We start from the raw sequence: 25,419 nt of genomic DNA, 5'->3' as shown, positions 1-25,419 counted from the left end.
AGAGTCGGCCACGACTGGACCTAATGGTCAGGGGTCCCTTTACCTTTACCCCTATCATTCAAAGCACCCCAGGGTGCCCCGGTACTCTGGTTGAGAGCCACTGTCTAAAACCATTGTTCTACCCACCGGGCTGCCAGACTATCACCTGCAGCAACCCCAAACCCAACTTTGGGAGGTTATCTCCTGAAGAGCGTCCCAAGAACCAGCACCTGCGCTTTGAGGGCTTCATTGTCACCCCTGGAGAGGATCTGTGTGCCGTTCTCAAAGGCTCCATGGACTTGGTCGTGCACACGGTGGACCAATGTCCACGTCACGGCCATCCTCAGCCATAGCTGTCAACCTTCCCTTTTTTTGTGGGAAATTCCCTTATTTCAGCGCCGTTTCCCGCTGCTATCCCGTGTTGTTAGATATCCCGTAGAGTGTCCCCGGGACAGGTGAGGCTGCTGACCCCTTATTTTCGAGGCTCCCTGGGACAGGTGAGGCTGCTGATCCCTTATTTTCAAATCTGAAAGTTGACAGCTATGTCCTCAGCGAAGTCTAAGCCTTAGACTTGGGAAACTACAATTCCCATCATCCCTGACCACTGGTCTTGCTAGCTAGGGATGATGGGAGTTGTAGTCCAAAAACAGCTGGAGGCCCAAGGTTGGGAAACACTGGTCTAAGGAGCGCTCAGACCAGGGAGTGGGAGGCACAGGGAGGCATATTTGAGCCCCACACCCCAAGTTGATGGGCATTGCCATTCAAACGGTGTGTGCGTATAGCGATGAGGAGACATCAGCAAAAGGGAGGAAGCTCATGCAGAAGCTAAGGGAGCTTTCAGGTGGGAGCTATTTTCAGGTGACATCCAGCCCTGCCCCTTCCAGGAGCGGCCGTTGCTCTCTCTCGCGCGCGCGCTTGATTTGAACATGAGGCGACGGTTGGCCGTCGGGGGGGGGGGGGGCGGCTGAGGCGCCGCTTTGCTGGCGGCCCTTGGTCGGCGGCTGAGGGCCTGGCTCCGGCCCCTTCCTCCGAGATGGTCGGAGAGGTCGTGCTCAACGTCTCTCGCCCGTCGGGTTTTTCCCGGCTCTTTCTCGGCTCAAAGGCAGAAGGGTAGAGGCGAGGGCCTTCGCCGCCTCCGCCTTCCTGAGGTGACACAGCAGTCGTGCATCGCAGTGGCGCCTCCAAGCGGTGCCCCCGGCTTCCCCTCGTTTCCTTCGCCGCTGGGCAAGGGAAAGGTTGGCCGTTTCCAACGCCTCCTGGAAACGGTGAGGTTTGGGCGTCAAATGTACGAATTCATAATCCGGATATGCGCATCAAGTTACCGACGCGTTAACACGTTGCGTTCTGTTTACCTTTTTTAAATAAATAAATAAATAAATAAATAAGGGTCAATGTATGTTCGCGCAGATTCTAAAACTGCCCCAAGAAACGGGGATGTAAACCTAAACAAACAGGTCCTTCCATAGAAAAAGCTCCTAATAGCAGAGCCAGTGCAAATGCCATGCAAGGAATTGTGATCGGATCTCCCCTCCTTGTTCATAAAGGCAGAGGGATGTCTGGATGTTTTCTCATATAGATATAGATATAGATATATGAAAACATCCGATATATATATATATATATTGCAGTATACCCGGCAGTAATTCAATAAGTAATAATAACAATAATTGCACTTTGGCCAATTGAGGTTGTGCAACAGCAGCTGTTTGCACAGCTCTTACACAACAAACCTGCTTCCCCCCAAAGGTCAGACTTTCGCACTATCATGCACTGGGAAGTGTGGAATGACGCAACATTTTATATTCCTCCTGCAAACAAATTGGGATGCATGTTTGAGGGCGAAGGGAGGACCTGGTGATCTGGAAATTCCCCCAAGACACAGGATGCTAAGTCTAAAAGGGAGGTCCAGTCTTTGGGAGAAGAGGCATAAACCTAGTGCTTTCCTGTAAAATTTTATGCCTAACAACTCAGTCACTGGTGCTCTTCCCTGTTTTGCAAAACCTGTGGCAATCACAGACCAGGCTTAAACTTGAAGCTGATACGTAGGTGCTGGTGGGCAGTTTCCTCCTAAGGCAAATGGCCTTACGAGCCATTTTCATCAGGATCACAACAAGGGGAGGAAACTCCCCCCCCCCAAAAAAAAAACTAATGCAGCCCTGCTATTATAAGCTCCCTCATGACCAGTCCAACGAAGTTGATTTTGAAGAATCACCGTTTCAACACTGGTGATCTTTGCTTCTAACAGCTGTGTTGGCAGTAGAGGGTTTCACAGACTTAAGAATAACAGCTTTGAAAGGGATTTTGAATTGGTTCCACTGGCTTCCTTATTTTATTTATTAAAAAAAATAAATTTCTATACCACCCTTCATCCAAGGATCACTGGGCAGTTTACAATATAAAGACACAAAAATACATAGCACAGTAACAACAACAAAAATCTCCACACAGTTTATATTTTTTAAAATAAATTTTATTAGGGTTTATAAAGAGAGATACAGAACTTAATACCAAATATCTTTTTTTATCCGACGCTAGTCTAAATAATGTATCCTTGCGAGATGCCTGGGCCACAAGATGAACATACTAGGATGAATAAAGAACCATTGGTTTATTGCATGAAATAAAAGAGGAAGAGTATAAAGGGCTGATTCAGGAAGCAACATTACAGATGTGCAAGCAGCTGTGAGAATTTGCCACAGTACCAAAGGTAAGGTGGTGGTTGGTAGAACTGATCTAGAAGCAAGCAGAGTGCAAAGTCAGGGATAGTGTTACTGTATAAGAATTCTTAAGGTCTCAAATACAGAATAAATATTCATAAATGCTCATATATCTAAATATATAAGCCATGTGTCTGAGGTAGTACAGGAGAGCAATCCTGAAGCCATTTTGACTCTCCCAGTGACCTCAAATATTCCTCTGCGGTTTGAGATTGCTTTTAATATAAAATATGCCCCTCGGTGAATCATGTCAACTGCGCAGATGTAGTAGTAAACTAAAAAGTAGTAAACTAAAAAGTTCAGATTGGGGCAACTATGCATGTATCCTGCACTGCAAGCCCCTAACCGCCATGCCACACACTGCAACCCCATACACCCCACATTGACCCCCACAAAAAAAAAAACCTAACTGCTCTGGCACTGATGGCCCCTTCACACAGAAAATCCCCACACATCCTGCTCAGGGCCGGATTTAGGTTTGATGAGGTCCTAAGTTACTGAAGATAATGGGGCCCTTTATATGTCCACTTGTCCTTTGTCAACAACAAATTGTCACTGTTTTTGTGTTTTGAATATATGCTATATGGTAATTTATAGACCTAATAGGTATCCAAAGCCATCTGCACATAACAAAATATGTATTTTATCAAAGTAATTGTTGAACTGAAATGCAATTAACAAGTACATTAATAGTGAAATAATTATTAACCTCTAACTTTAAATTATTTTTTATTCATAACAAACTTAATACAGTAATGCAAACACATTGGCATTTGGCAATAACAAAAGTTCCTTTAGAAGCACAATTTACAAAGACTCATAATCTAGTCTCTAGAAACTTGCTATAACAAGAAATAATAATAGGTGTAAATATATGATGCGAACTACTAATTATAAATAGCAGATTGTAGGCACCCTATATATAGAAACGAGCAAACCAGTGATATTTTAGGTAACAGGCGGGGCCCATTATTTTCATCACAGGTGCCTACACAACACAAAACACTGTTGCTTTATGTAGGTTTTATTTTATTTGTTTTTTTATCTTACGTTTTGGAAATGTGCATCCAGGTTTTTTTCCTGTAAAATTTTTGGGGACCCCCAAGAGAGTAGGGTCCTAAGCTATAGCTTGTTTAGCTTACACATAATTCCAGCACAGGGACGCAGGTGGCACTGTGGGTTAAACCACAGAGCCTAGGACTTGCCGATCAGAAGGTCGGAGGTTCGAATCCCCGCGACGGGGTGAGCTCCCATTGCTCGGTCCCTGCTCCTGCCAACCTAGCAGTTCGAAAACACGTCAAAGTGCAAGTAGATAAATAGGTACCGCTCCGGCGGGAAGGTAAACGCTGTTTCCGTGCGCTGCTCTGGTTTTGCCAGAAGTGGCTTAGTCATGCTGGCCACATGATCCAGAAGCTGTACACCGGCTCCCTCGGCCAATAAAGTGAGATGAGCGCCGCAACCCCAGAGTCGGTCACAACTGGACCTAATGGTCAGGGGTCCCTTTACCTTAAATCCAGCACTGATCCTGCTACAGGGCCCAGTTGTTCTGAAAAGATTGCCATATGCCTATATTCTCATCTTCTGCACTGGCTAGGGAGATTTATAATTAACCTAAAGTAGGTAATAAAAACCATCAGGTGCCCATGTCTCTCCTGCCACAGAGAGACCAAAAGAACAGCTAGAGTGAATAAAAGTAAAGCATTTGCAGGGCAGGACTGTGCTGCTCAAGTCTGCAGCTGCTTGAGACAAAAAAACCCACAAGGGAAGCAAATATACCACTGAAGACTAGTTTCAAATCCTTCCACTCCAACATTTTTCAGCGCAGTTTTGGTGTGAAAGACTTTTGCCATGGGAAAAAGGTTTCCCCTTATATTTAGGAAAAGCTTGTAACAAATTTAAACCAACATTCACTTTGGGTTACTACAGGACCGCGGAGTACACTGCTGCAATAAAGTGTAATAATACCCCCTAAATGAGATTATTTCCCTCTTAAAGACAGCAAATACAGTTTTTAAGTTCCTCTGACGGGCAAGATTACAAGTGCATGCACAAACAATTTTATTGGTGAGTTTGTGTGTGTGTGTGGAGTTTATTAACAATATTTCTTTCCACCCTTTGAGATCTTTGAGGACTGGAAGCAACAGATAATAACAAGCCCCACCTGCTAACATGGAAGCAACATGCCTCGTTGTCCTGCTCAGGTTATGCGTCCAGATACTAGCCTTCCCTGCTTACTTGCTGTGGTATCTGGGTATCTGGGAACCCCTTTGCAAGAAGTTATTCCCCTACTTCATGTCTGTGATGGCAATCAGTTATAATAAGCAGATGTCCGACAAGAAAAGGGAAATGTTCAGCAACCTGAAAGACTTTGCCAGTCCTACGGGGGCCCTCACACTGCTGGAGATTGGCACAGGAACTGGCTCCAACTTTCAGTTCTACCCCGCGGGATGCAAAATCATATGCACTGATCCGAACCCCAACTTCCAGAAGTTTCTCAACAAGAGCCTGGCTGAAAATCCACACGTGCAGGTGGAACGCTGTTTGGTGGCTCCGGCTGAGGACCTGCACCAGGTACCAGCTGCATCGGTGGATGTGGTGGTTTCAACGCTGGTGCTATGCTCTGTGAAGAGCCCGGAGCAAGTTATGAAAGAAGTCCTACGGGTGCTGAGACTGGTAAGTAGCTCACGCCGTGGGAAGAACAAGGACAATTCAGTAACTGCAGGGGCATGCTGTATTCTCAGGTGTTAGTCAATTCTATATCCGTTGGGCAATCACAAATTCAGGTAGATGGATTCGGATCCCTTGTTGTTTCTGCGTAAACCAATTTGCTTCTGAGCTATTTACATTCTCATAAGTTGCAAACATTGGGATCACTTCCTTGCTTTTCTCCCTAACTACAGTTAGGAAGAAACAATCCCACACTCTGTGTTACTGAGAGCACCTTAGACAGATAAAGACATGCCTCTTATTATTTTGTCTGTTGTTATTGTGCACTTGTGAAAGACCAAAGCAAATTTTTAAACATGCTTGTCTCTCATGTTGAAACTGATAAGAGGGTTGGGCAGGAAGGCCCAGTATACCTGAAGCAGCCTCTCCACTCCCGTCGTTCAGCCCGGACACTGAGATCCTTCTGGCGGTTCGCTCACTTTGAGCAGTGAAGGTAGTGGCGCCCACTCTGTGGAACACCCTGCCAAGGAAATAAACTTTTAGAAGACATCTGAAGGCAGCCCTGTTTAGGGACGTTTTTAATGTTTGATCTTTTATCGTGTTTTTAATATTCTGTAGGGAGCCATCCAGCGTGGATGGGGAAACCTGTATGTATGTATGTATGAATGAATAAATAAATAAATTATTATTATTCCTCCTCCTCACATTTCAGCCTATCTGCATTTGCTTTGTGTCTATCCCCACCTGCCTTTTTAAAAAAAATCAAAATAGAATGATTCATGTTTGCGAATGGCTTTTTAAACACATTATAGCCTCTCTTTCCTTTCGAAGTATAGTGAGTAAAATGTATCTGTTTCACCCACTGAGATTTCCTTGACATCTTCCATCTCTGCTTACCAATGAAACTGGCAAAGTCGGGGGCAAACTCAAAATCACCCTTGGCTGAGCTGTTAACTGACTCTAGTGACAGATCTCATACCCTCCAACATTTATTTGATGAAAATAGGGACATCCTATTAAACAGCAGCAGCAGCAATTGTATTATTGGTTGCCCCAACCACTCTGGGCTGCTTTCAACATACATAAAAAAAAATTTCACGTTGGCAAAAAGGGGTTGTGAAAAGCTCCAAAAGGATTTCTCCAAACCATAGAACCATCTCCTAGGGGCCGAGGTCCCATTGACCCCACTAATAAAATATTTGAGGGGGCCAGGAACCCCCAAAGGTGATGGGCAATACGATTAAAATGGAGTGTGTCTGTTTACTACTTCTTGTGGTTGATTATATGGGGAGGGGCATACCTGGCCTTCCGCAATATTTTATTCAAGTTGCCACTCCTGCTCCAAACTGAGCGAATGGGCGTTAAAATGGCCTATGAAGATGTTGGTGAAGATGTTGACCCAGCTTGTAACAGCTGTGAGAAAAGGCAAATGATGGAGATGTGTAATATTATGCTCGGAATGGAGAAAGCGGACAGAGAAATCATAGAATTGTAGAATTAGAAGGGAGCCTGGAGATCATCTAGTCCAACCCCCCACAAGGCAGGAATATGCAGCTGTCCCGTACAGGGATCAAACCTGCAACCTTGGCGTTCTCAGCACCATGCTCTAACCCACTGAGCAGTCTGTGTTCCTCTCATAAGACTAGAACCCCAAAGCCATCCAATGCAGCTGAATGTGGGAAGATTCAGGACAGAATTCAGGGGAACAGCGGCTGTTGCCATGAAAAATTAACAGCACTCTGATACCATTAGCACTGATTATGCAAAGGAATATCTGAGGAACTCCAAAGGTGAATCGAAAGTAACTTATATGCATCCATTTCTGTTTCTCCAGGGTGGCGCTTTCTACTTCCTAGAACACGTTGCAGGTGCTCCTTCCAGCTGGACTCTTTTCTGGCAGCAGATCTATGATCCAGTTTGGATATGTCTGTTTGACGGGTGCCACTTGGCCAGAGAAACCTGGAACGACCTGGAAAAAGCTGGCTTCTCAGAGCTGAAGCTGCAACACATACATGTCCCTTTAAAATGGCAACCTAATAAGCCGCATATCATAGGTTATGCTGTAAAGTAGCTTGGAAATAAATTACTGAACAAAATCTCCTTGCAGGTGTCTCTGGGTTGGGGTGTAGAACCTAACCGTAAGAATTATAGGACAACCCATCACTATGTCACCTATGGCCTGTGAACCTCTTGTGCAATCTATAATTGGATGCACACACGTGTATGTTATCGCCAATCCATTTTTTATTTCCACTTGACAGACTGTCCAGCTACCTTCACTTTCCACAATCCAGCTGCTCCCATGCAGATGTGAATGTTGCCATAACACATAGCTTGGGCTTGCCTCATTCACTTACACGTGAGCATGCATGAACTACCATAACTATTCTCCCTGGAAGCATCTGGTCCCCATGGAGGTTGGGATATCAGAAGAAGAAGAGTTTGGACTTGATATCCCGCCTTTCACTCCCCTTAAGGAGTCTCCAAGTGGCTAACAATCTCCTTTCCCTTCCTCCCCCACAACAAACACTCTGTAAGGTGAGTGAGGCTGAGAGACTTCAGAGAAGTGTGACTAGCCCAAGGTCACCCAGCAGCTGCATGTGGAAGAGCGGGGTAGCAAACCCAGTTCACCAGATTATGAGTCCACTGCTCTTAACCACTACACCACACCATTGTCGATTACCTTAAACAGAATTTCCTTTTAATTTGGAAGATGGTTGAGAGGTTCCTATCGCAGGTGCTGCCAGTGTGGTGCTTGCAGGCACACGCGTGCTAACAGAGACCTTTCCTGAAACCCACGGAGTCCCTTCCCTGCACTTAAAGCCTACACAACACAAAACAGTGTTGGTGTATGTATGTTTTGTTTTATTTGTTTTTTATCTTATATTTTGGAAATGTACAAGTTTTGTTTCCTTCAAATGGGGGGGGGGCTCCAAGACAGTGGGGCCCTAAGCTATAAGTTGTTTAGCTTATACGTAAATCCGGCATTTAGGACCGCGGAGTACTTCTGCAATAAAGTGTTAGAATACCCCCTGAATGAGATTATTTCCCTCTTAAAGACAGCAAATACAGTTTTAAAGTTCCTTCTGACAGGGAACTTAAATACAGCAAATACAGTTTTTAAATTCCCTCTGACAGGGGCAAGATTACGAGTGCGTGCACACACAAGGTTATTGGTGAGTGTGTGCGTGTGAGTGTGTTTAGTTTATGAAGAATATTCCTCTCCACCCTTTGAGATCTCGCAGCCAGTGTGGTCACTGCCAAGGGCTCTGGCAGCTGTACCTTTAACATATATCAAGCTATTCCTGGAACTTGGTTGCTTCGTTTTAACTGGCTAGTTATTTAGGACTGGAAGCTGCAGATAAAAACAAGCCCCACCCTCGAGACTCTGCGACTGACTTTCTCTTCTCCTCTGACAGCTAAAAAAGCCAATGCAATTCTGGGCCTCATCAATAGGAGTATAGCATCTAGATCAAGGGAAGTAATAGTGCCACTGTATTCTGCTCTGGTCAGACCTCACCTGGAGTACTGTGTCCAGTTCTGGGCACCACAGTTCAAGAAGGACACTGACAAACTGGAACGTGTCCAGAGGAGGGCAACCAAAATGGTCAAAGGCCTGGAAATGATGCCTTATGAGGAACGGCTAAGGGAGCTGGGCATGTTTAGCCTGGAGAAGAGGAGGTTAAGGGGTGATATGATAGCCATGTTCAAATATATAAAAGGATGTCACATAGAGGAGGGAGAAAGGTTGTTTTCTGCTGCTCCAGAGAAGCGGACACGGAGCAATGGATCCAAACTACAAGAAAGAAGATTCCACCTAAACATTAGGAAGAACTTCCTGACAGTAAGAGCTGTTCGACAGTGGAATTTGCTGCCAAGGAGTGTGGTGGAGTCTCCTTCTTTGGAGGTCTTTAAGCAGAGGCTTGACAACCATATGTCAGGAGTGCTCTGATGGTGTTTCCTGCTTGGCAGGGGGTTGGACTCGATGGCCCTTGTGGTCTCTTCCAACTCTATGATTCTATGATTCTATTCTATGATTCTATGATTCTGACTTTGCTGTTTTCTGCCCTCCTGCTAACATGGAAGGAACATGCCTCGTTGTCCTGCTCAGGTTCTGCGTCCAGATATTAGCCTTCCCTGCTTACTTGCTATGGTATCTGGGTATCTGGGAACCCCTTTGCAAGAAGTTATTCCCCTACCTCATGGCTGTGGTGACCATCTGTTATAATAAGCACATGTCTGACAAGAAAAAGGAAATGTTCAGCAACCTGAAGGACTTTGCCAGTCCTACGGGGGCCCTCACACTGTTGGAGATTGGTGCGGGAACTGGCTCCAACTTTCAGTTCTACCCCGCGGGATGCAAAATCATATGCACTGATCCGAACCCCAACTTCCAGAAGTTTCTCGACAAGAGCATGGCTGAAAATCCACACGTGCAGGCGGAACGCTGTTTGGTGGCTCCGGCTGAGGACCTGCACCAGGTACCAGCTGCATCGGTGGATGTGGTGGTTTCAACGCTGGTGCTATGCTCTGTGAAGAGCCCGGAGCAAGTTATGAAAGAAGTCCTACGGGTGCTGAGACTGGTAAGTAGCTCACGCCGTGGGAAGAACAAGGACAATTCAAAGCAAAGCAAAATGTTTATTCGGCTTTACGCCCATCATGAAACACAACAAAACAAATCAAATAAAACAGCGAACGCGTACAAACCACAAGTAGTATAACACTATACTACTATAGGACAATTCAGTAAATTCATAGGCATGCTGTATTCTCAGGTGTTAGTCAATTCTATATCCGTTGGGCAATCACAAATGCAGGTAGATGGATTCGGATCCCTTGTTGTTTCTGCGTAAACCAATTTGCTTCTGAGCCATTTACATTCTCATAAGTTGCAAATGTTGGGATCACTCCCTTGCTTTTCTCCCTAAATACAGTTAGGAAGAAACAATCCCACACTCTGCGTTATTGAGGGCACCTTAGACAGATAAAGACATGCCTCTTATTATTTTGTCCGTTGTGCACTTGTGAAAGACCAAAGCGATTCTTTAAACATGCTTGTCTGTCATGTTGAAACTGATAAGAGGGTTCGGCAGGAAGGCCCAATATACCTGAAGCTGCCTCTCCACTCCTGTCGTTTAGCCCGGACACTGAGATCCAGCTCCGAGGGCCTTCTGGTGGTTCGCTCACTTTCAGCAGTGAAGGGAACCAGACAGAGGGCCTTCTCGGTAGTGGCGCCCACCCTGTGGAACACCCTGCCAAGGAAATAAACTTTTAGAAGACTTCTGAAGGCAGCCTGTTTAGGGATGTTTTTAATGTTTGATCTTTTATCGTGTTTTTAATATTCTGTTGGGAGCCATCCAGAGTGGCTGGGGAAACCTGTATGTATGAATGAATGAATAAATAAATTATTATTATTATTATTATTATTATTATTATTATTATTATTATTATTATTATTATTCCTCCTCCTCACATTTCAGCCTCTCTGCATTTGTTTTGTGTCTATCCCCACCTGTCTTTTTTAAAAAAATAAAAATAGAATGATGCATGTTTGGGAATGGCTTTTTAAACACATTATAGCCTCTCTTTCCTTTCGAAGTATAGTGAGTAAAATGTATCTGTTTCACCCACTGAGATTTCCTTGACATCTTCCATCTCTGCTTACCAATGAAACTGGCAAAGTCAGGGGCAAACTCAAAATCACCCTTGGCTAAGCTGTTAACTGACTCTAGTGACAGGTCCCATACCCTCCAACATTTATTTGATGAAAATAGGGACATCCTATTAAACAACAACAGCAGCAATGGTATTATTGGTTGCCCCAACTACTCTTGGGCTGCTTTCAAAATACATAAAAACATAATAAAACATAAAACATTTTTTAAAATCCCTATACAGGGCTGCCTTCAGATGTATTCTAAAGGTTGTATAGTTACTTTTTTTTTAAAGAATAATTTTTTATTAACTGACCAATTACATCAAATCAAACCAAATTACATAAATTCCAAATTACACAGCCGAATTTTAAATTTTTGTTGGGGGTACCCATATTTCAAGTTCCGAAGGGGATCCAATCAACTTCTTGTTTCTTTCTGCTGTTTTAATGTCCACAAATCTAACCTTATGATGTTCACAGTACTATCCAGTCCTTTCTTATTGTTTTTCCACATCTCTTGTTGTTATTTTCATATATTTTTCCTTTCTCTTTGTGACCTCTGATAGTCTCCACAAGCTGGTTAGAACAGTTTGTAATCCTGCGTGGATATTATTTTTTTTATCCAGTGACCATATCCAGACGTTTTCCATATAACATCACTTCCATACATCAAAACAGACTTAGCGTCATTAATCTTCACCAATCTGCCTCCTTTCTCAAAACCTCTAAGGAGATTCACCAGGAATGCAGTCTGAAAACAAGTCCGTTCTTCCTCCCGGCTGTAAATCCTTTGGCAAGATGGCGACTCCAAATTAATTGCTGCACCATTCCAAAAGCTCTTATTGCTTCTCGATCTCCATAAAGCATACTTTTGGTTAAAGTTTATCTCCACACAGACCTTAATCATCCTGCTTGGGTCAGTTCAACCAACGATTCTAATGAGGAGGGGTTCTTGTAAATCACATAGAAGGAAAGTAAAAAAGGTCCCCCCCCCCATTCAGTCCCGTTGTCAACATACCCAGCCTTTGGTGTATCTTCATCGTAAAATATTCCTGTTTCTCCAACCCGTCGTCTTCTTTCCCAGAGGTCACTTAAATTAGCAGACTTCACTCCCCTTCTTCACTTGAAATATGTGCATTTGCTTCTTTTGTAATTAATTATTCCAAATTGCTGCAGCTAGTGCGCGATCAGAGACAGCGTCCAGGAGAGCCGCGGTCCACACGGGGGCATTCTGCCTAGGGTCCTCACCCCCTTCTTTCAAATTAGGGGGTGATTTATGGGCACAGCAGGCAAGGGCAGTGTTCCCCATTTCCTTGGGGCAACAAGGGAGGCTGCCTACTCCCATAACAGCCTCTTAATTACCCTGTGTGGGTCGGAGAGATGGTATTGTCGGCCACCTTCCAATGCGCCCCTAGTGCCCCCCCCCCCCGCAAAAAGGCGGTTGTATAGTTAATTATCTCCTTGGCTTGGGAGTCACATAACTCCATATCCTCTAACATTTCTCTGATGAAAATAGGGACTGAGGAAAAGCAGGACATTCCAGGATCAAATCAGAAACCGGGACGTAAATCCAGGACTCTTAGCATAGGGACATTGTAAAGGATATTGGGGTTGCTTGTGCGTAAAGGGTGCTACTGTTCTAGGCAACGTAGCCTGGCAAAACCTTTCCCTGGCTGGACAGCCCTTTCTCCATGGCTGTGTCAGTCGCTGGCAGAATCCGTCAGTGGGCGTTTCCTGAACTTCTTCCAACATAGAAACTCTTTGACACCAAGTCTCCTCCTCGCTTCCCTGCGTGGAAGTCTCCTGCGCAGAGTGGGCATGCCCAACGGAGGTCCTGTGCTCTCCCTGCTGGTCTCTGTGGAAGAGTCTTGGAGCCCTCTCTCCGCAGTTTCCCCTTGCTTCCTGGTGTCACTCCTATTTCCTTCCTCAAAGGAAGTGTTCTCTCTCCCCCTGCCGGTCCCTTCTCCTGCATCGTTGGGGAGCCTTACCTCCACTCTCGGCTCTGATGGCAGTTTCCTGACAGACATGATCCAGCCCAAAGAGTTATTATCTTTCTCCCTGCAACACCACCAACTTGGACAGCTGCCACAAAAAATAAAATAAGGTAGCATTCAGTGCAGAGTAGACCTATTAAAATGAATGAACCTCTCTTAGTCACCGTGATTACCGTAATTTCAATAGGTCTACTTAGTTAAACACCTGCCAGGGTACTAGGGTGGATGAAGTTATTTAAACCTCTCCTTCAAGCCCAGTGGCCTGGTGGGGATGTAAATTGCCCTCTCCTCGGTCATCAGTTAATTTATTTGATGAACCAGGAAAAGGGATAGCTCCCCTTTTCAACTCTTACATCTGTATGGATCCATACTGAGTTTTGGACCATCTCAGCATTGGCATGCAGCTCTCAAAGGGTTTGCTAAGCATGACTGCAACCTGTGGCCAAAAAGGTTAGTTATCCCAGTTCACAATCCTAAAAGCACCCTACATAAATAAACTTCGGAATTTTGAACAGTTTACATACTGGTTCACAGTGTACCGGTACTTGAATTTACAGTTTGCACAATCAGTTATTTGAGAAACGAGCCCTTAAACTCAACCTGTTGATCATTAACATGTCCAAGGACTGAACTGGGGTCAAGTTTGACAATGATACCAAATTTTTCACGTTGGTTAATGCAAAAAGGGGTTGTGAAAAGCTCCAAAAGGATTTCTCCAAATCATAGAACCAACTCCTAGGGGCCGAGGTCCCACTGACCCCACGAATAAAATATTTGAGGGGGCCAGGAACCCCCATAGGTGATGGGCAATATGATTAAAATGGAGTGTGTCTGTGTACTACTACCTGTGATTGATTATATGGGGAGGGGCATACCTGGCCTTCCCCAATATTTTATTCAAGTTGGCACTCCTGCTCCAAACTGAGCGAATGGGCATTAAAATGGCCAATGAAGTTCAAAGTAATCAAGAGTAGAGTGATTTGGGGGTGATAAATAAAAATAAAATCACGTATAACCTCAGGAATCTGAATTGGTGGTAAGTGACCAGGGATGAGACTTTGCAGCCATAGCAGATAGTTTGGTGAAGATGTTGACCCAGCTTGTAGCAGCTGTGAGAAAAGGCAAATGATGGAGATGTGTAATGTGATGTTCGAAATGGAGAAAGCGGACAGAGAATTACAAGGGAGCCTTAGAAGGGAGCCTGGGGATCATCTAGTCCAACCCCATACAAGGAAGGAATATGCAGCTGTCCTGTACAGGGATCGAACCTGCAACCTTGGCGTTCTCAGCACCACGCTCTAACCAACTGATCTCTCCATGTTCTTCTCATAAGACTAGAACCCCAAAGCCATCCAATGCAGCTGAATGTGGGAAGATTCAGGACAGAATTCAGGGGAACAGCGGCTGTTGCCATGAAAAGTTAACAGCACTCTGATACCATTAGCGCTGATTGTGCAAAGGAATATCTGAGCAACTCCAAAGGTGAATAGAAAGTAACTTATATGCATCCATTTCTGTTTCTCCAGGGTGGCGCTTTCTACTTCCTAGAACACGTTGCAGGTGCTCCTTCCAGCTGGACTCTCTTCTGGCAGCAGATCTATGATCCAACTTGGATATGTCTGTTTGACGGGTGCCACTTGGCCAGAGAAACCTGGAACGACCTGGAAAAAGCTGGCTTCTCAGAGCTGAAGCTACGGCACATACATGCCCCTTTAATATGGCCCCCTTTTAGGTTATGCTGTAAAGTAGCTTGGAAATAAATTACTGAACAAGATCTCCATGCAGGTGTCTCTGGGTTGGGGTGTAGAACCTAATCATAAGAATTATAGCACAGCCCATCACTATGTCACCTATGGCCTGTGAACCTCTTGCGCAATCTGTAATTGGATGCACACACATGTATGTTATTGCCAATCCATTTTTTATTTCCACTTGACAGACTGTCCATCTACCTTCACTTTCCACAATCCGGCTGCTCCCATGCAGATGTGAACATTGCGATAACACATAGCTTGGGCTTGCCTCATTCACTTACACGTGAGGATTCCTGAACTACCAATACTATTCTCCCTGGAAGCATCTGATCCCCATGGAGATTTAGATATCAGAAGAAGAAGAAGAAGAGTTTGGGCTTGATATCCCACCTTTCACTCCCCTTAAGGAATCTCCAAGCGGCTAACAATCTCCTTTCCCTTCCTTCCCCACAAAAAACACTCTGTGAGGTTAGTGACAGCGGCGTAGCGTGGGTTGTCAGCACCCGGGGCAAGGCAAGTAATTTGCGCCCCCTAACCCGTGGATTTGCGCCCCCTAACCTGTGGATTTGCGCCCCCTAACCCATGGATTTGCCCTAACCCCAGATGTTGCGCCCGGTGCGGCCGGCCCCCCCTGCACCCCCCACGCTACGCCACTGGTTAGTGAGGCTGAAAGACTTCAGAGAAGTGTGACTAGCCCAAGGTCACCCATCAGCTGCATGTGGAAGAGTGGGGAAGTGAACCCAGTTCACCAGATTACGAGTCCACCGCTCTTAACCACTACACCACACCATTGTCGATTACCTTAAACAGAATTTCCTTTCAATCTGGAAGATGATTGAGAGGTTCCTATCGCAGGTGCTGCCAGTGTGGTGCTTGCAGGCACACACGTGCTAACAGAGGCCTTTCCTGAAACCCACAGAGTCCCTTCCCTGCCCTTAAAGCAATGTTTTATTGCAGCTGGTATAACAGGTTGTGGAGTGTGCCCACAACAGCTTATCTGGTTTGCTAATGTGCCCTCAGGCACTTTTTGTAGTCCTTGTTTATTGCTATTTACACAACAGGCAAGAGCCGGCCTAATTTCAATCATCATCACTGCTGCCAGTTGCCTTTACGACCCTTCTCTTACATTCCCACAGTCTTCTGATATCCGTGTACACAGAGATTCCGGTCTTTGCTCCACCTCTGAGCCAGAGCTTAACCCTGCAACACCTGTGAATCTGTCTGCTCCCTTTCCTGCGACTCCCCTTCTTGCATTTCTTCCCTGCCCTCTCTCTCCTCCCCCAACGTGGGCTGGGAATCCCTGTTCACTTCAGTCTCTCCTCCTTCTGAAGCCCTCTTCCCTCTATTCTTCCTGTCTCTCATACAGTTCAGGCTCGCTGGTGTAATTTATGTCAGGGAACTCAGAGAGTTCTGAGGGCACCCTGACAGCGGTGGCAGCAACTGGTGGAGACTTAAGACTCAACTTGTTATGTACTGAAGTTCTCACCCTGGGCCAGCAGGGGGATACTGTAGATAGTTTTCTTTTTTTTTTTTTTAAATATTTTTTATTGCTTTGTTTTCCAAGGTCGAGATACATTGTCAATAACTCAACAAAAGCCGTTTTTTACAGAAAAGAAAGAAAAGAAAACAAATAGAAGCAAAGACAAAGCTCCTTCTTCCAAATCTTTTTTCATTATCCATTGGACTTCCCCACCTCCTCCATCTCTGTATTTTTATAATAAAGGTTATATAGCAAATTGTTACCTTGTTTCGTATATTATTCTACTTTCATCTAATTATTGATTTTGAAAAATTTAAGCTTTTCTCAATCATAACTCAATCATAATCATATCCGAATTTCAATAATGAAGCATGTTTTCCTCAAAACTTAGCAAATTCTCAACATTCAAATAATTTATAATGTTTTTGTAAATAGTCCTTAAATTTTCTCCAATCCTCTTCCACTGCATCTTCTCCTCTGTCTCGAATTCTGCCGGTCATCTCAGCCAGTTCCATATAGTCCATCAGTTGCGTGTGCCACTCTTCCAGTGTGGGTAATTCCTGTGCCTTCCAGTGTTTAGCTAGTAAAATTCTTGCTGCTGTAGTTGCATATAAAAAGAAAGTCCTATCCTTCTTTAACACTCTCTGGCCCACAATGCCCAAAAGGAAGGCCTCTGGTTTCTTCTGAAAGGTATATCTAAATACCTTTTTCAGCTCGTTATAAATCATTTGGTGGACATGCCCGAGGGTGAAGGCCTTTTGGGAGATACTGTGACTTCCGGAGGCGGCGCGAAACAGCAATGGCGGTCCTCTTCAGTCTCTGAAGGGGGGCTCCGCGGAAAAGGGTCGTGCGCTGCGGCACAGCGACGACCCAGCAAGAAAAACCACGGGTAGAGTGAGCCCGTGGCCGTGGGATTCGGCGGGTACCAGAAGCGACCCCAGAAGCGCAGAAGGGACCCCGTAAGGGGCTCCGGAACGTGGAGGGGGTAGCGGTGCTGTGAATCCATCGCTCTTTCCGCGGAAGTGAAGCCGCGCGGCTGCTGCTGATGAGCGCTGACCTTTCTTCTACGATTAATCAATTTGAAGCTACATACTCGTGAGTAAGAAATTTGGGACTCTATTTAAGAGGAACAACAAAATCTTTGCAATTTGGCTGAAAACGGGAGACGCTAAAAAGGAAGTCAGCCTTCCGTCTCTGTTTAAAGTACTGAGCAAAGTCCCTTTAAAATTGAAGCGCTGACAGGAGGTTAAAAGAAGTTGGAATTTACCTTGCAAATTCAGATTTGAAGCTTTAAAGTTAAAGATAAGCTATAACTGTGCCATAAGTGGATAGAGACTGTGCTATTTCCTCCCATTGTTAGTGGATTACAAAGTTGCGAGACCCTGCTCTCTCGGGCTGCTGGATTACAAAGTAACATCAGACTGTCAGACTGCGTTGACAGTATACAGAGATACAAAGTTTTACTGGGCTATTCTGAAAGCTACAAGAAAGGAACTGTTGCACTTATTCTGACAAAAAATCGTTATTCTCTGCTGTTCAATGTGAACTTAAAGGGTCTTCCCTTTATTTTGGACATTACTCCATTTGGGAACTTACTGGTGGAAAATTTCATCTTCCCTGAACTTTTAGGGAGCTCCCCCTGCTGGATTGTGGAAATATTAACCTCTGAGAACTGCGGGTTGTTTTGAAATTTTTATGGTTGGATGTTTACTTTCCTTTTGGATTGCCTTTCCCATGGGATTTATAATTTGACCTTGAAGCCTTGACAGCTGTGGAATGAGTGGTGCTGGAAAAACAAGGGCTGGCAAGAGAGCAAAACAGCTTGAATTAATGCAAGCAACTTTGCCGGTTCAGACACGTAGATCATCTGTCCCAATTGTGACAGGCTTGCAGGAAGAAAAATCCAAACAGCCAGCTTTGGAGGACATGGCTGCAGGAGGGCTAGACCCTGTTTCTAAAGAAATATTGGAGCAACTGGCTGCATTAAACAAGAAGGCCGATGATCAAGCGATTAAATTTGACCAAGTGACAGCTACAATTAATAAATTGACAGACCAAGTAGCCCAGAACACACAGGCGATAGGAGATATCGGGAAGACGGCGACAGAAAATCGAAGACTGGTCGAGGAAGTGAATGCAAAAGCTGACCAAAATAAAAAAGAGATAGAGGAATTAAGAGGGGAAGTAAGACCACTGAGTAGACAGATCACTGAACAACAGGCCTATCTGTCAATGGCAGAATTGAAAAACCGGGAGAGCAATCTTAGGATTAGAAATATCCCAGAACAAGAAAAGGAAGATCTGGTTGACTTCTTGACCGCAGAAATATCCAAATTCTGGGGTCTGGTGAAGGAGAAGGACTTTACAATTGTTACCGCCTTTAGATTGGGAAGTGTGGCCAGGAAGGATAAACCAAGAGATTGCTTGATCATTTTGAGATACAAGCAAGAAAAAGATAACATACTTGGCCTACACTTTAAAAATCCATTGGTGGTACAGGGAAAGACCGCAGAAATCTTCAGAGATATACCAAAACAGCTGTTGGATTTAAGAACTACATATAAAGACCTAGCAAGACTGCTGAGAAACAACTCAATCCGCTACAGGTGGGAATTCCCGCAAGGATTATCTTTTAACTTGAAAGGGAAGAAAGTTAGAATCAGATCAACAGAGGAGCAAGATAAGTTCCTAAGTGACTACGGGGAAGACCTCCGAAAAGGAACAGCAAGTGACTGGTCACACCCCACGCCTGACGCAAAAGATCCACCTCTAGACATAGATAACAAGGGAGACAAACCCACTGACTGACAACAGATCCAGGATGTCTCTGCAGCTTCTTAGTTGGAACATTCATGGTGCAAATTCCCCTGAAAAAAGGAAGAGGATCTTCCATATATTAAAGAAAGAACAACTAGATGTTATATGCCTACAGGAAACCCATGTAACTAGGCTCCATAGAAGAGTATTGATAAACAAGAGACTAGGCCAAGAATTTATTTCATCAGATAAAGTAAAGAAAAGAGGAGTAGTGATATATGCAAAAGAGAACCTAGTGCCAAAATTTGTATTTAAAGATGAACAAGGCAGAATTTTGGCGATTGAAATACAATTACAAGGAGAAAAATTCCTGATAGTAGGAATCTACGCACCTAATGATGGGAAATCAGAATTCTACAAGAAACTGCATGAGATAATGCTGGACTATATTGACTACAACAACATCATTTTGATGGGAGATATGAATGGAGTTGTCTCCACACATATGGATAAGTCACAAAACCAAAACCTGACTAAAGAAGGCAGACTACCAAAGACTTTCTTCGAACTTACAGACAATATGGACTTGATTGACATTTGGAGAACAAAAAACCCTCTAGGCAAAGAGGGAACATTCTTTTCTGAGGCCCACCTATCTTGGACACGAATCGACCAAATTTGGGTGTCTAGAGGACTGGCACCTAAAACTAAAAAAATAGAGATTTGTCCCAAAACTTGCTCCGACCATAATGCCTTAAAAATGGACTTGAGACTCATACCAACTGGATCCTTTAGATGGAGAATGAATGACTCCTTGTTCAGAGATCAGGAGATTGTGAAGAAGGCCCAAAAAACGATGAAGGACTATTTTGAAATTAATTTGAATACCTCGGTGGAGAAAAAAACAATCTGGGACGCAAGTAAAGCTGTTATGAGAGGGTTCCTGATACAACAGAACACTATCAGGAAAAAACTCTGGAATGGTAAAAAAGACAAGATCTTGGAGAAGATAAAGGATGGAGAGAAAAGGTTGAGATTGAATCCAAAATCAAAAGAAATTTTAAGAGAAATAAAATTCCATCAAACACAATTTGCGAAATTGATGAATCAAGAAGTAGAATGGAAGATTAAACAGATGAAACAAAGATCATTTGAATCGGCAAACAAATGTGGGAAGTTACTGTCATGGCAGTTGAAAAAGAGACAGAAACTGAACTTTGTTACCAATCTAGAGGTTGAAGGTGAATGTATCCAGAAACCTGAGGAAATTAGAAAGTGCTTCCAGAGATATTTTAAAAAATTGTTCACACAAGGTCATCAAGAAGAGCAGGAGATAAATAAATTTGTAAAAAGTTATGGCCTGCAAAAATTGACTCAAGATAAACAAATAACCCTGAATTACAAAATAACAGAACAAGAAATCGGAAGTGCCATTCAGAACATGCAATTAGGCAAATCTCCGGGCCCAGATGGACTTACCTCCAAATATTACAAGACACTGAAGGAACATCTGATTCAACCATTGTTGGAGGTATGCAACCAAATAATGGAAGGGAAGGGAGCACCAGAATCGTGGAAAGAGGCATTCATCACGTTGATACCAAAATCAGAATCTGAAAAGACCCAATTGAAGAACTATCGCCCTATCTCACTCCTAAACGTGGATTACAAGATTTTCGCTGATATTTTGGCAAACAGGCTGAAAAAAGTTTTAAATGAAGTAATTCATAAAGACCAAGCAGGCTTTCTCCCTGGTAGACATTTGTCTGACAATACCAGGAACATTTTGGATGTTTTGGAACTACTACAGACAAATTTGAATACGAAAGCAGCTTTGATATTTATAGATGCGGAGAAGGCCTTTGACAACATATCTTGGAAATTTATGAAGAGAAATTTAGAAGGGATGGGAGTGGGAAGGGCATTTCAAAATGGTATTGAAGCGATCTATTCAGAACAAAAAGCTAAATTGATAGTAAACAATGTGGTGTCAGAAGAGTTCAAAATTGAAAAAGGAACACGACAGGGGTGCCCCTTATCACCCTTGCTATTTATTTCGGTCCTGGAGGTTTTGCTGAACCTGATCAGAAAGGACCAGCAGGTAGAAGGAATACAGGTCGGTAGAAAACAATATAAACTGAAGGCCTTTGCGGATGATGTGGTATTGACATTACAGGAGCCAGTGCCTAGTACTAAAAGAGCTTTGGAATTAATTTCTGAGTTTGGTCGGGTGGCGGGATTTAAGTTAAACAAACAAAAAACCAAGGTTTTGGCAAAAAATTTGACACCTTTAGAAATAGATGGGTTTCAGAAGGAAACTGAATTAAACGTGGTTAAAAAAGTGAAATACCTAGGGGTTAACCTGACCGGGAAAAATTTGAATTTGTTTAAAGATAATTATGAAAAATGTTGGTCTGAAATCAAAAAGGACCTAGAAATCTGGTCAAGATTGAAACTTTCCTTGTTGGGAAGAATTGCAGCTGTTAAGATGAATGTATTGCCAAAAATGTTGTTTTTATTTCAGGCCCTGCAGATCGTGGACAGGGTGGAGTGTTTTGGAAAGTGGCAGAGGGACATAGCGAAGTTTGTCTGGCAGGGCAAAAAGCCCCGAATAAAATTTAAAATATTAACAGATGCAAAGGAAAGAGGGGGATTTGCCCTGCCGGACTTAAGGTTATACTATGAAGCTGCATCCTTCTGCTGGATGAAAGACTGGTTTTTGTTAGAAAACACCGATGTCCTAGATTTGGAAGGGTTTAACAATGCTTTCGGGTGGCATGCATATCTGTGGTATGACAAGGTAAAGTCTCATAAGCTATTTAAAAACCATATTGTCAGGAAATCTCTGTTTATTGTCTGGACTAAATACAAGGACTTACTTGAAAACAAGACTCCGAGGTGGTTGTCACCGATGGAGGCTAAGGCCATTAAGATTCTTAATATGGGGGGTGGCTGGGCAAAATACTGTGAAATAATTGAAAAAGTGGATGATACTTGGAGGCTGCAGAGTTTTGAAAAACTTAAAGGGAAGGTGCGAGACTGGTTTCATTACGCCCAAATTTTAGAAATTTTCAAAAAAGACAAAAAAATTGGCTTCCAGGTGGAAAAATCAAAACTAGAGTCAGAACTACTTGAACCTAAGACGAAAGTGCTTTCAAGAATGTACAATTTGTTGCTTAAATGGAATACTCAAGATGAGTTAGTTAAATCAGCCATGATAAAATGGGCACAAGACATTGGGTACAACATTATGTTTGAAGACTGGGAAAGGTTATGGACCACCAGTATGAAATTCACGGCATGTAGTGCCTTAAAAGAAAACATCATGAAAATGATATACAGGTGGTACATGACCCCAGTCAAATTGGCAAAGATATACCATTTGTCTGATAATAAATGTTGGAAATGCAAAGAGGCTGAGGGAACGTTCTTTCACCTTTGGTGGACATGCCCGAGGGTGAAGGCCTTTTGGGAGATACTGTAGATAGTTTTCACTCAGGTCCACGTCAGTTATTTTAGGCGGGAAACCCTGGGTTGTTGTTGCTACAATGTTGACAGCCTGCTGCCTATAAAAGCAGGCCGGCTGAACTGTTTGCTGTTGAGTTCTGTCCAGCTTACAATAAAGAGCTGCTCTGGAGAAATCACTGTATCGTCTGCTATGTTCGCCCACAACTTAACACTGGCGACACGGATGGGACATCAGATCGATGGACATCAGAGCACAGCCAGATGCAGCCACCCTCTGAGCAGAGCTGAATCACTGAGCTGAATCACTGAGCGAAATCACTGAACAGAACCAATTCAGAGCTGACTGTTCTGGCTAGAGCACGGTGTTCCATCCATCGCCCTTCACACCGGCATCGGAATCATGGCTTCACTTGTGCCTCTACCGCCGTTTGCGCCAGCCTCTGAATCATGGGACTCCTACCTCGCTCGGTTCGACTGCTACCTCCAAGCCAACGAGCTAACGCAAGTATCACAGGAGCGTAAGCGGGGCCTATTCCTCAGCCTCTGTGGGCCTGAGGTGTTTGAGACGGCCTGAGCATTGGTTGCGCCTGAAGAAGTCTAGGCAACACCATGGGACACGATCCAAGAGAAGCTCCGCAACCACTACGCACCAAAGCCGTCCAAGATTGCTGCCCGCCATGCGTTCTACCACCGGAACCAGGCAGAGGGGGAGTCAATCAACAACTACACCACCGCCCTGCGACAGGCTGCAATGCACTGCGAGTTCCGAGACTTAGACGATGCCCTGATGGATCGAATCGTCTGCGGGGTCCGGGACATCCATCTGCAACGGCGTCTCCTCGCCAAGCCAGACCTCACGCTACAGAAAGCCATTGAGGAGGCTGTGGCCTCAGAAGCTGCTGAAGGAGATCCGCAAGTCCAGCAGCCCGCGTCTTGCTAGGAAGCCAGTTCCAGTGCATCATGAAGAGGTCAGCAGTGATGAGGCATCCTCTAGTGAAGATGATGACATGTACCAGACAAAGCGGGAGTGCAGGAAGTTCCAACAGAAGTCCAAGGGCCAACCGGAATGTGCCGGCTGCGGAGGCAACCTTTCCCGTGCCAAGTGTCGATTCAGAGACGCCATCTGTAGGAAGTGTTCCAGAAGGGGCCACATCGCTAAGGTCTGCCGGTCGGCTCTGTCTGACACCCCCCCCTCACCGACTCGCAAGTCCAAGTCTTCACTCCAGTCTGCCAAGGGAAGCTGTTTTGCTCTCACCAACTGCCGCTGCCCGTCTGGAACCACGATTGGCCAAACCGACTCGCCTACGCAACGCAAGCTGAACGTCACGGTGCTCATTGAAGGAACTCCATGTGACATGGAGATCGACACCGGGTCTGCCATGTCCATCGTGTCTTGGAGCACCATCAAAAGACTGGTACCCAGAGTGTGCAAAAGGCAACTCGACTCTCACCGCGTACACCTGAGAGACTACCAGGGAAACGACATTCCTGTGGTAGGCATTGGCCGGTTCCGGATTGCCTTCAAGGATTTTTCGGGCCTGCCACTGGTGGTGGTAGAAGGTCAGCGGCCAAGCCTCCTAGGGCTAGACTGGTTTGATGCCCTCGGCCTGGAAGTCACCAGCATCAACTGCATCTCTAACGCAGAGACTGAGGGTCTGGTCAAAGACTTTGCCGAGGTTTTTGACGGCACTTTGGGGCAATATATAGGTACACCCATCTCCTTTAGCCTTGATCCACAAGTCGCCCCCATCAAGCTAAAGCCACGCCGGGTTCCCTTTGCTCTCAAGGCTAAGGTGGATGAGCAACTGGACAAGCTGATTGCCCAAGGAGTTTTGGAGCCGGTTGACCATGCCAAGTGGGAAACCCCCATCGTCACGCCTGTCAAGCCAGATGGGTCAGTGAGAATCTGCGCCGACTACAAGTGCACGATCAACAAGGCACTTCAGCAGCATGCTTATCCAGTTCCTGTTGTTCAACACCTGCTGCATTCCCTGGGTGAGGGTAAGGTCTTCGCTAAGCTGGACCTTGCCCAAGCCTATCAACAACTGCCAGTCGATGATGCCACTGCTGAAGCCCAGATGATCGTCACCCACCGAGGGGCATTCCGTTGCCGCCGGTTGCAGTTCGGGGTGAGTGTGGCTCCTGGCATCTTTCAAAGCCTTATGGAGCGTCTCCTGCAAGGGCTTCCAGGCGTGGTACCATATTTTGATGACGTCTTTGTGTCCGCAGACTCACACTAGCAGCTGTTCGAGCGCCTCCGTGCCGTGTTGACCAGGTTCCAAGAGGCCGGGCTCAAGGTAAAGAGGGAGAAGTGCCAGATCGCTGTTCCACAGGTAGAGTTCCTGGGCTATCTTATCGACGCCTCCGGCCTTCACCCGACCACATCCAAGATCCGCGCTATCCAGCAGGCCCCCATCCCAAAGAACAAGACGGAGTTGCAGGCATTCCTGGGGCTGCTGAATTTTTATAACATGTTCCTGCCCCACAAAGCCACGGTGGCTGAGCCTCTTCACCGACTCCTCAGCACAAAGACGCCTTGGTCCTGGGGTCATCAGGAGACTGCGCCCTTCAACGCGGTCAAGGCTCTCCTTTCATCGGACAGTGTGCTGGTACAGTACAGTGAAGCCAGGCCGCTGGTCCTTGCCTGTGACGCCTCACCTTTTGGCATCGGCGCTGTCCTTAGTCACCATTTTCCAGAAGGAAGAGAAGCACCGCTCACCTACTTTTCCAGGATGCTATCTCCAACGGAATGGAATTACAGCCAGCTAGACAAGGAGGCACTGGCACTTGTGGCTGGAGTGAAGAGGTTCCATGAATACCTCTATGGCAGGACTTTTGACCTCATCACTGACCACAAGCCGCTCCTGGGCCTCCTCGCCGGTGATCGTCCAACTCCACCGGTCCTCTCACCGCGCATGCTGCGATGGACTGTTTTCCTGGCTGCCTA

The 25,419-nt window shown here is 45.1% G+C and overlaps 1 protein-coding gene and 1 pseudogene across 3 annotated transcripts; both read left to right on the top strand.

Moving 5' to 3' along the window:
• Window positions 1-917: 917 nt before the first annotated feature.
• Window positions 918-7,463, top strand: LOC114587140 (thiol S-methyltransferase TMT1A-like). 2 transcript variants are annotated; one of them, XM_077923945.1, is made up of 4 exons: window positions 918-1,244; window positions 2,515-2,686; window positions 4,817-5,369; window positions 7,198-7,463. In XM_077923945.1, exons 3-4 carry the CDS (start codon window positions 4,866-4,868, stop codon window positions 7,432-7,434), a joined length of 741 nt encoding a protein of 246 aa, XP_077780071.1. In that variant the 5' UTR covers window positions 918-1,244; window positions 2,515-2,686; window positions 4,817-4,865; the 3' UTR covers window positions 7,435-7,463. The 2 variants fall into 2 exon arrangements, with proteins under 2 accessions (XP_077780071.1, XP_077780072.1); XM_077923946.1 differs by lacking the exon at window positions 2,515-2,686.
• A 1,952-nt stretch (window positions 7,464-9,415) lies between these two features.
• Window positions 9,416-14,777, top strand: LOC144326891 (thiol S-methyltransferase TMT1A-like; annotated as a pseudogene). The gene is made up of 2 exons (XR_013391775.1): window positions 9,416-9,946; window positions 14,540-14,777. The product of XR_013391775.1 is annotated as a thiol S-methyltransferase TMT1A-like (transcript).
• The last annotated feature ends 10,642 nt before the right edge of the window (window positions 14,778-25,419 follow it).

The sequence above is a fragment of the Podarcis muralis genome, chromosome 2 (assembly GCF_964188315.1).
Source record: "Podarcis muralis chromosome 2, rPodMur119.hap1.1, whole genome shotgun sequence".
NCBI lineage: Eukaryota > Metazoa > Chordata > Lepidosauria > Squamata > Lacertidae > Podarcis > Podarcis muralis.
The sequence above is the reverse complement of the archived record's forward strand: the minus strand, read 5'-3'. Positions and strand labels throughout refer to the sequence as shown.